The sequence below is a fragment of the Cydia amplana genome, chromosome 21 (assembly GCF_948474715.1).
Source record: "Cydia amplana chromosome 21, ilCydAmpl1.1, whole genome shotgun sequence".
NCBI classification, from domain to species: Eukaryota; Metazoa; Arthropoda; class Insecta; order Lepidoptera; family Tortricidae; genus Cydia; species Cydia amplana.
In genome coordinates, this window is record NC_086089.1 from 8,912,545 (window position 1) to 8,923,912 (window position 11,368).

At 45.9% G+C, this 11,368-nt stretch overlaps 1 protein-coding gene across 1 annotated transcript in view; it reads right to left on the reverse strand.

Annotated features, from left to right (window-relative positions):
* LOC134658136 (uncharacterized) overlaps window positions 1–9,415 on the reverse strand; it is a 29,625-nt gene extending 20,210 nt beyond the window's left edge. The window contains exons 1-5 of the mRNA XM_063513744.1: window positions 9,263–9,415; window positions 9,001–9,124; window positions 7,350–7,540; window positions 6,979–7,088; window positions 5,329–5,459 (exon numbers count right to left, since the gene is read on the reverse strand). Coding sequence (XP_063369814.1) covers window positions 5,329–5,459; window positions 6,979–7,088; window positions 7,350–7,540; window positions 9,001–9,124; window positions 9,263–9,415 — 709 coding nt within the window. The remainder of the gene's footprint in view (window positions 1–5,328; window positions 5,460–6,978; window positions 7,089–7,349; window positions 7,541–9,000; window positions 9,125–9,262) is intronic.
* Window positions 9,416–11,368: the final 1,953 nt, after the last annotated feature.

Here is an 11,368-nt window from a genome sequence, read left to right on the forward strand (position 1 = left end):
TGAGCCACACTCTGAGAGGTCCCCCTTACCCTTGTAGAACTTGGTGATAGTAGCATCCAGTGGTAGCATCCTTCCAATCCTGTGGTATTACCTCGACACCCCAAATGTAATTTATGAGGTCAAATAGCCTTGACTTGATACTTAGTCCTCCATACTTAAAAATTTCCGATGGTAGGCTATCAGACCCCGGTGTTTTACCGTTCTTTAAACGGTTTATTGCAGCAATGAATTCTGCAAACGACGGCGGGTCATCCAAGTTTGGCGCAGTTGGCAGGTTTTCAAGCGAGCTGACATAGCATAGATCTACTCCTTGGCTGCCGGGATTTAAGACTTCGTTAAAGTGCTCAGCCCATCGGAGAAGGACCTCCTCGGAGTCTGTTAGCCTCCTTGCTTTGTCACGCGAGTAGACTGGGGCAATTTTTTTACGACGAGGTCCATATACGGACTTTAGACCTTCGAAGAACCTTGCAGTTTGGCTGGTATCTGCCAACCACCGCAATTCTAATGCCCAACAGCATAAGACTTTCCGGTCGGTGCTACATCTATTGTCAAGTAGCAGTACTGATAATTCCGCTACTCGATGCTAGATGTAGACACTGAAAATAATTGTCGTTTTGGTACCAAAACTGATGTATGGAGTGAGCACTCTTGTCTTACTATATTTCTCTATGGTAAATAAGAACAAAAAAAGCTATACTATTCTTCTGGGTGCTAGTACCAGTGTAAGACAAACACATTAAGACAGTATGACTCTCTGTCTATGTCTGAACTGAGAGAGTCGTTTGACAAACTATAATTTAGCCAAATGGCCACAAAAATTCTATACCTCGAACGTATAGGAAACCAAATACCAATCATAATAAAGGGAACACACTTACATAACGCTTTCGACTTGGCGTTCGCTAGTTTCCACTGGCTACAGCGCCATCTAGTGACGCATTTAGTCACTTTAACAAAGTCTTGGTACTGACAAACGGGACATTTTATTTATTTAACCTTTTAACCGCCGTAGACTGATATATAAGACATACAAAATCGGGCTCATTTCGCCGCTGTCTGATAAATAAGACAAAATTTCGTGTAACTTCGTACCCCCCGGCGACACGAGCACGGCTCGATGACGTATTCTATGGCGGTTAAAAGGTTAAAGTTGTCCCCTACACTTTTTTTTTTTAATTTGTGAAATTCTATGTCATTTCTACTCAGAATCACGAGCTCTTTCTATCCTAATAGGAGAAAAAGTGTCCCAAGGTTTTTTTTCCCATTCCGTTACCGTGGTGTAAAAACTATAATTTAGCCAGATGGCCACAAAAATTACCTCAGACGTAGAGGAAACATAATACACCTTATCATAAAAGGTAAAACATACTTACATAACGCTGTCGACTTGGCGTTAGCTAGTTTCCACTGGCTACAGCGCCATCTAGTGACGCATTTAGTCACTTTAACAAAGTCTCGGTACTGACAAACGGGCCATTTTATTTAAAGTTGTCCCCTACACTTTTTTTCGAAAAAAAAATCTTTAGCGGCGCTGGGCACTTTTTGAGGTGGGGAAAAAATGATACACTCGAGACAGCGTAAGGCGATCACGTGACCGTAAGGGGCGTAAGGCGATCACGTGACCGGAAGGGGCGTAAGGCGATCACGTGACCGTAAGGGGCGTAAGGTGGCCACTCATAATTTAAATGGCATTTAAATCAATAAAGAAAAACTCAATGTTATTATGTTTCAAGACTCTTTACCTATGTTCAAATAATTTGACGTTGTCATGGCAGTGTGTAAATAAACATGTCAATGAAAAAGTGTGATCTTATTTGAGAATGATAATAATATATAATAAATAAATAGAATACCTCCGCTAAACGTATGTATCGTGTTATCGGGCGTCGGTAACATAGTGAGGTGAGTTTTCACTTCTATCGGCACTCCCGGAGTGCAACCGTTTTTGCTTGTTTTAATTTGTGAAATTCTATGTTATTTCTATTCAGAATCACGAGCTCTTTCTATCCTAATAGGAGAAAAAAAGTGTCCCAAGGTATTTTTCCCATTCCGTTACCATTTTTCGTAGACTTTGTATGGCGGTCACGGAATGGAAAGAATGAAAAATGTATGAAAATTTTGAGACACTTTTTTCTCCTATTAGGATCAAAAGTGCTCAGGATTCTGAGTAGAAATAACATTAAAAATCCCAATTTTGAAAAAAAAAGTGTTTGGGACAATTTTGAAAAAAAAGTGTAGGGGACAACTTTAAATAAAATGGCCCAAAGACATATGTAACTCCGTATAAGTTGAATAAAGTCTGGAAAAAACGTGCCTCGGAAATCAAGAAAGAGCCATTCTCGGATAGATGGCGCATAACCTTTGGCCTATGCTCGGCTAAACTGAAAATCGTAATTAGATTCCAAAAAAGTAAGACAATGTTGCCACTGCAATAATTTGTTTGTAAAATAGTAAATTCCTTTTTATAAATAAACACGCAGATAATTTATTTATTGGTAATTTTACTCCTACGATTTAAAAAAGTACTTTTATTTACTTATTTTTACATAAATACAAGACGCGCTAGTAAAAAGTGGCAACATTGTCTTACTTTTTTTGGAATCTAATTACGATTTTCAGTTTAGAAGGCGTTGACGACATCGTTTCATATTTAACATTTTTAACACATAGTTATCAGTGAAAGAACATGGGCCGAAAATATCTTCCTCGCGTTGTCCCGGCATTTTGCCACGGCTCATAGGAGCCTGGGGTCCGCTTGGCAACTAATCCCAGTAATTGGCGTGGGCACTAGTTTTTACGAAAGCGACTGCCATCTGACCTTCCAACCCAGAGGGTAAACTAGGCCCGTATTGGGATTAGTCCGGTTTCCTCACGATGTTTTCCTTCACCGAAAAGCGACAGGTAAATATCAAATGATATTTCGTACATAAGTTCCGAAAAACTCATTGGTACGAGCCGGGGTTCGAACCCGCGACCTCCGGATTGCAAGTCGCACGCTCTTACCGCTAGGCCACCAGCGCTTGACCGAATGGGCCGAAAATATATAAAAATAATAAAATAACTTATCCATATATCTATAGTTTTTAGGGTTCCGTACCCAAAGGGTAAAAAACGGGACCCTATTACTAAGACTTCGCTGTCCGTCCGTCCGTCTGTCACCAGGCTGTATCTCATGAACCGCGATAGTTAGACAGTTGAAATTTTTACAAATGATGTATCTCTGTTGCCGTTATAACAACAAATACTAAAAATAAAATTAAAAAAAAGTACTGCTACTTAACAATAGATGTAGCACCGACCGGAAAGTCTTATGCTCAACAACTTAAGTCAATTGCAGACTTGCTATTGTCAAGTAGCAGTACTGATAGTTCCGCTACTCGATGCTAGATGTCGACTATAAAAATAATAGTCTTTTTGGTACCAAAACTGATGTATGGAGTGGTCTATGTATTTTTTCTCTATGCCATGACCTCGACTGACCTTGGAACATCTCCTTGATCTCCTTGACCTTTCTAGTCTAGGGACTGCCGCCGGCTCTTCTCCAAGTCGGCCCGGAGTAGCGCTGTGCGGTCCATGGAACTAAAATACCCTATAGAGGAGAGGTTGACCGTGACCTCGACTGACCTTGGAACATCTCCTTGATCTCCTTGACCTTTTCCTCGGTGTCGTGCAGTATGGCGTCGAGGGACTGCCGCCGGCTCTTCTCCAAGTCGGCTCGCAGTAGCGCTGTGCGGTCCATGGAACTAAAATACCCTATAGAGGAGAGGTTGACCGTGACCTCGACTGACCTTGGAACATCTCCTTGACCTTTTCCCCGGTGTCGTACAGTATGGCGTCGAGGGACTGCCGCCGGCTCTTCTCCAAGTCGGCTCACAGTAGCGCTGTGCGGTCCATGGAACTAAAATACCCTATAGAGGAGAGGTTGACCGTGACCTCGACTGACCTTGGAACATCTCCTTGACCTTTTCCCCGGTGTCGTACAGTATGGCGTCGAGGGACTGCCGCCGGCTCTTCTCCAAGTCGGCTCGCAGTAGCGCTGTGCGGTCCATGGAACTAAAATACCCTATAGAGGAGAGGTTGACCGTGACCTTGGAACATCTCCTTGACCTTTTCCCCGGTGTCGTACAGTATGGCGTCGAGGGACTGCCGCCGGCTCTTCTCCAAGTCGGCTCGCAGTAGCGCTGTGCGGTCCATGGAACTAAAATACCCTATAGAGGAGAGGTTGACCGTGACCTCGACTGACCTTGGAACATCTCCTTGACCTTTTCCCCGGTGTCGTGCAGTATGGCGTCGAGGGACTGCCGCCGGCTCTTCTCCAAGTCGGCTCGCAGTAGCGCTGTGCGGTCCATGGAACTAAAATACCCTATAGAGGAGAGGTTGACCGTGACCTCGACTGACCTTGGAACATCTCCTTGACCTTTTCCCCGGTGTCGTGCAGTATGGCGTCGAGGGACTGCCGCCGGCTCTTCTCCAAGTCGGCTCGCAGTAGCGCTGTGCGGTCCATGGAACTAAAATACCCTATAGAGGAGAGGTTGACCGTGACCTCGACTGACCTTGGAACATCTCCTTGACCTTTTCCCCGGTGTCGTGCAGTATGGCGTCGAGGGACTGCCGCCGGCTCTTCTCCAAGTCGGCTCGCAGTAGCGCTGTGCGGTCCATGGAACTAAAATACCCTATAGAGGAGAGGTTGACCGTGACCTCGACTGACCTTGGAACATCTCCTTGACCTTTTCCCCGGTGTCGTGCAGTATGGCGTCGAGGGACTGCCGCCGGCTCTTCTCCAAGTCGGCTCGCAGTAGCGCTGTGCGGTCCATGGAACTAAAATACCCTATAGAGGAGAGGTTGACCGTGACCTCGACTGACCTTGGAACATCTCCTTGACCTTTTCCCCGGTGTCGTACAGTATGGCGTCGAGGGACTGCCGCCGGCTCTTCTCCAAGTCGGCTCGCAGTAGCGCTGTGCGGTCCATGGAACTAAAATACCCTATAGAGGAGAGGTTGACCGTGACCTCGACTGACCTTGGAACATCTCCTTGACCTTTTCCCCGGTGTCGTACAGTATGGCGTCGAGGGACTGCCGCCGGCTCTTCTCCAAGTCGGCTCGCAGTAGCGCTGTGCGGTCCATGGAACTAAAATACCCTATAGAGGAGAGGTTGACCGTGACCTCGACTGACCTTGGAACATCTCCTTGACCTTTTCCCCGGTGTCGTACAGTATGGCGTCGAGGGACTGCCGCCGGCTCTTCTCCAAGTCGGCTCGCAGTAGCGCTGTGCGGTCCATGGAACTAAAATACCCTATAGAGGAGAGGTTGACCGTGACCTCGACTGACCTTGGAACATCTCCTTGATCTCCTTGACCTTTTCCCCGGTGTCGTGCAGTATGGCGTCGAGGGACTGCCGCCGGCCCTTTTCGGCCTTCTCCAAGTCGGCCCGGAGTAGCGCTGTGCGGTCCATGGAACTTCTGGAAATTATGTGAACAGGGGGTATTACCAGGCCTATGGAACTCTCCGCGCGAGCTCGGATTTATGCCTACGAATATCGTCCCGCCGGCGGTACAAAATTATTTTTACGACAGCTACTTACAAGCTACCAGAATCTGAATCAGAATCTTTTTATTTGTGAAAACATAGGTACAATTCTGGTGTTAAATTATGTACAGGTTTCTCTATGTCTTACCCACGGGTGCAGGTATACAAATATTTGATCGCATGAAGCATGCATCTTAACTATAGGGTAGCAATTTATATACAGCATAAATTACACCAAGTTAAAATAAGTAATGATATTTAGGACAGGACAGGAGTCACGTCACAAAATAATTTTACAATTTTTGGAAAGCGTTTCAAAAATGTACCTAGTTATTAATTTCCTTTAGTAATACCACCCACTGTATATATCTTGTTTGTAAATAAATTATTTCACCTAGTGAATTATTATTATTACAAAAATGTCCGTATCAATTTATGAATGAAGTTAAAAATTATAGTGATGTCAACTGTGAAAATATTAAGAGTAAGTAATTAATAAAATAAATATAATTAAATTATAAAATTTGATCGTTTAGGTAATCTTTAATTGAATAGTAACACTTTTGCAACAATAGTTTAATTAATTTTCTCTTAAATAATTTCAAATTTAGTTGTAGGATGTCATTCAGCAATCTGTTATAAATGATTGTGGCCGGCTACGTACGTACTATTAAAAAAAAATAGTTGTAGGATATTTTTTACGAGACATTATTAATTAGATACCAAAGTATTTGAAATAAGCGTAGGCAACCCGAGCGTTGTATCCGCCCGCGCGGTGCGGCGCGTTGAAGGTCACTCCATTGTATTCTGTAGATGTAGTGTAGGGACGCCTGGCCGGAAACAGGCGGGCTGTCGATCACGTGTCGCGTTCATTGTATTTTAGTGTAGGTATTAAAACGGTAGGTATTTGCGTTTTATTTGAGAGATAAGTATCTGTTCGTAAGAACTATTATATAATCTGTGGTATTACTGCAATGTTCTGCCGCCGGAGTGCAGCACTAGCCCCCATCGTGAACCATAGAGTAACTTCGTTCGTTTTTTGACAAGTTTTCACAGACAATAAAATATGACATTGATACATCAAGGCGGTTTGTTTACAAAAGGCCTAGCGGAAAACGCGAAAATCGAAACAGCTATCTGTCTTTATCGCTCGAATATGCAAGAGTGATAGAGGTTGTTATCTAACAAAATTTCGACTCTCCCGTTTGCGGTAGACCCTTCAATTGTGACGGAATGTGGAAGTGGCGCCCCCTACGCAGTTTCGCGTAATCACATTGCAAGATTAATAAAAGCTTGTAAAAATCGTGCCGTCTTGTAAGTTTGTGTTGGTTTTGGTTAACGAGCCTAAATTACAGATACAGAGTTCGTACATCCATCTGGAACTTTAGCCTCAGAGGCAAGGAACGTTGGTGGCCGAGGTAAGCGAGGTCTGCTACAAGTGCTACAACTGACCGTATTATGCGACGGGGTGACGCAGCGGACACTTTGGAGTCGCCAGGGCTCGGCGGTGACGGTTGGTCAGGGGACGAGCGAGGCCTCAGCGAGCACTTTTCGAAGCTCACCTACATAAAATACACTTTTTCAGTCTGATTTTGTTAAAATAAAATACATTCTCAAAGAAACTACATATGGTTATTTTTCATCGTGAATACTTAGAACATGCAATAACTGGAATAGCCTTATGTGGTATTTGCGTAAAATGTGACTTTCCACCAGACAAGAGTCCTTACGCTTCAAGTGCAATAAGGACAATATTCTATGGTCTAAGGGCGTGCATGAGCAAGGTTCAGGTGTCTTCAAGCGCGGCCCGCTCCAGTACCCACCTCCTCAGGGCTAGAGTAGTCCAGGTCTATCTCCGTCCAGGTGTCATCCTGTCCGGGCCGCTCGGCGGCCGCGCGCCGCAGCCACTCCCGCACAGATGCATCAGTGCTTTGGGAACAAAGCTCCTCTAGCACGCCGTTTGAGGTGTCGCTGGCTAAGTCTGTGATTGTTGATGCTCGGTCTATTTCTATCGCTGAAAATTTAAAAATAATGGGGTTGGCAACTGTCAAAGGGTTGCATAGATGGCGCCATCATAGCTTGCCCCTTTTTCTATGACATTTAGCTTAAAGGGCTGGTATCCAGGGCATTAAAAAAAATACACAATTCTAGGGATTGACAGGGCAAGCTATGATGGCGCCATCTGCTAACTATTTCGACCGGCCAACCCCATTGTTAAAATTCAAACTTTAGTTAACACGTTGGGGGACACTAGACGGCTAACAGACGTCATCCCATTGTTATTTCTATTGGGTCTGGCGTAGTGTTCTCGAGTGTGGAGAGATGTATTTTTTTTACACACATTATGTAGCCTTTTGAAAAATACGAATAAAAAAATGTAACAATAACCTCCTGGGGTTGCAGGCGTCTATAAGCAATAGTGTATAACACTGTGTTGGCGCGGGCTTTCACTTGCTATACCCTCTAGCCCCCATAGTAAGGTCTATAATTTGATTTTAAAGGAGGGTGGGCAAATTAGCCTACATGACCAATAAGGACAAGCGACGTGTCCCTGGATAGCTAATTCTATGCTCTAAAACTTTTACTATGGCAGGTAGTCCCAAATCATTGAGTAAAAAAAGTTATTGCCGCAAAAAGTAGTGTGACTTGAAACGTGACTGTATAGTTTTTTTTCGATGCTAAGTTCCTGTGTCGCAGATCATGAAGGTTTTGCTATTGTGGATGATTTTGTGTCACAATATTTTAGTTTATTATTATTTTTTCTTTTAAACAGAGATTACCTCCTTTTTGATAAATCAATATTACGTTTTTCTTGGCAAGTTTCGACGTACATAAGGCATCCTCTACCAGTGAATCTTTGAGTAAAGATAAGTTCCCTTACCATTCCTCGCCGACTGCCGCCTCGAGCGATGCCTGTGTATCTCATCTTGACGACCGGTCATTTTGACGACCGGTCTGGCCTAGTGGGTAGTGACCCTGCCTGTGAAGCCGCGGTCCTGGGTTCGAATCCCAGTAAGGGCATTTATTTGTGTGATGAGCACAGATATTTGTTCCTGAGTCATGGTTGTTTTCTATGTATTTAAGTATTTGTATATTATATATACCGTTGTCTGAGTACCCACAACACAAGCCTTCTTGAGCTTACTGTGGGGCTTAGTCAATTTGTGTAAAAAAATGTCCTATAATATTTATTTATTATTTATTTATTATTTATTATTATCATCTGATATCCGCTCCAGGTTCCTCAAGGCAGAAGAGTACTGCTGCTTCGCCTCGCACACCTGCACCTCCAGGGTCTGTGTCTGTGAGTGGGACGTGCGGCGCGGCGACCATGTTAAATAAATAGATACGTATGTAAGCGGCTTGACGCTCCGCTACACGCTCCGCCGACCGCTCCGCTACACGCTCCGCCGACCGCTCCACTACACGCTCCGCTGCACCGCGGCATGCTCCACTAATTGTCAGTTCCCTTACCGTTCCTCGCCGACTGCCGCCTCGACCGATGCTTGTGTATCTCGTCGGATATCCGCTCCAGGTTCCTCAGCGCCGAGGAGTACTGCTGCTTCGCCTCGCACACCTGCACCTCCAGGGTCTGTGTCTGTGAGTGGGACGTGCGGCGACCATGTTAACCAAATACAAACGTATAAGCGGCTTGACGCTCCGCTACACACTCCGCTGACCGCTCCGCTACACGCTCCACTCTACGCTCCGCTAATAGTCCGTTCCCTTACCGTACCTGGCCGACTGCCGCCTCGAGCGATGCTTGTGTATCTCGTCGGATATCCGCTCCAGGTTTCTCGAGGCAGAAGAGTACTGCTGCTTCGCCTCGCACACCTGCACCTCCAGGGTCTGTCTGTGAGTGGGACGTGCGGCGCGGCGCGGCGACCATGTTAACCTAATACAAACGTATGTATGCGGCTTGACGCTCCGCTACATGCACCGCTACACACTCCGCCGACCTCTCCGCTACACGCTCCACTACACACTCCACCGAACGCGCTACTACCTGCTCCGCTAATAGTCCGCCCCCTTACCGTTCCTCGCCGACTGCCGCCTCGAGCGATGCTTGTGTATCTCGTCGGATATCCGCTCCAGGTTTCTCAAGGCAGAAGAGTACTACTGCTTCGCCTCGCACACCTGCACCTCCAGGGTCTGTGTCTGTGAGTGGAACGTGCGGCGGCCATGTTAACTAAATACAAACGTATAAGCGGCTTGACGCTCCGCTACACGCCCCGCCGACCGCTCCGCTACACGCTTCGCCGACCGCTCCGCTACACGCTCCGCCGACCGCTCCGCTACACGCTCCGCCGACCGCTCCGCTAGACGCTGCGCTCCACGGCCCGCTACACGCTCCGCTAATAGTCCGTTCCCCTACCGTTCCTCGCTGACTGCAGCCTCGAGCGATGCCTGTGTATCTCGTCGGATATTCGCTCCAGGTTCCTCAGCGCCGAGGAGTACTACTGCCTCACCTCGCACACCTGCACCTCCAGGGTCTGTGTCTGTGAGTGGAACGTGCGGCGAGCATGTTAAACAAATACAAACGTATGTAAGCGGCTTGACGCTCCGTTACAAGCTCCGCTATACGCTCCACTAGTCCGTTCCCTTAGTGTATGGCCTGAGTGGACGCTCGCTCGGCGGGGCGTGCAGCGTGGCGTCGGGCTGACGCGTGATGTGAGCAGCGTGCACTAAGGCCGCTGCTATACGCTTGCATTTGTTTAACATGCACGTCGCACGCCCCGCCCCGCTGCACGCCCAACTCGAGCGTCCACTCAGGCCTTACACTTACCGTTCCTCGCCGACTGCCGCCTCGAGCGATGCTTGTGTATCTCGTCTGATATCCGCTCCAGGTTCCTCAAGGCAGAAGAGTACTGTTGCTTCGCCTCGCACACCTGCACCTCCAGGGTCTGTATGCGCGCCTTCTGCGCCTCCAGCGCTGTGTTAATGCGCGCCTTCTCTTCGAAATACGGTCTGGAATATATAATAACATATAGTTAATTGGTTTTTATTGACACACTAGCTTTTGCCCGCGACTTCGTCTGCGTGGAGCATAGACTAGGAATCCTCTAGACTGAGTTTAGAGCAATTATTTCATGAAACCGATGCTGCCAAAAATACGGGGGTGCGGGGGACGAGGTGAGAGAGTCCCGTGCCGTGATTGGTCCGTTCAAAGACACGGACCAATCGGGGCACGGGATTGACTCGAAGATGGAGTAAAACTACCGTATGAGTGGCAGAGGGGGTAGCGTTACTATGCTCAGTCTAGAGAATGTCTTGTCTGTGGCGTGGAGTTAGTAATTTGGGCAGCTTATTTTTACCCAATCTGCTTTTTATCGATTGCCCATACAAACTTCCACCCCCCTTTTCACCCCCTTAAAGGATGAATTCTGGGATAAAAACTACCGGGACTCAAACTATCTCTATACCAAATTTAAACTAAATCGGTTCAGCGGTTTAAGCGTGAAGAGGTAACAGACAGACAGACACACTTTCGCATTTATAATACATATTAAATGAATGAAGAGCATTTTGTATGACTAGCACACTGTCTTTTTTAGTTTTTAAATTTTTTTTATGTTAAGCAATACTTAGATACTACTTACGTTATTTTAAGTAAAATGTAATCAATGGATAACTGTTATTGGCCATCTGTTATGTAAGCATTTATATGTAAAACTTTTATTTACGGCTGTTGTTGTCCTAAATATCAATAAATAAAAATAATATTAGTATGGATTAACTTGCAGACAGCCTGTTAGATGGCGCGCCATCTATAAATACCTTTGCATATAATTTACCTGTCTCTAGTTTTATTCTATCACATTTGGCTTAAAGGGCCATCCAG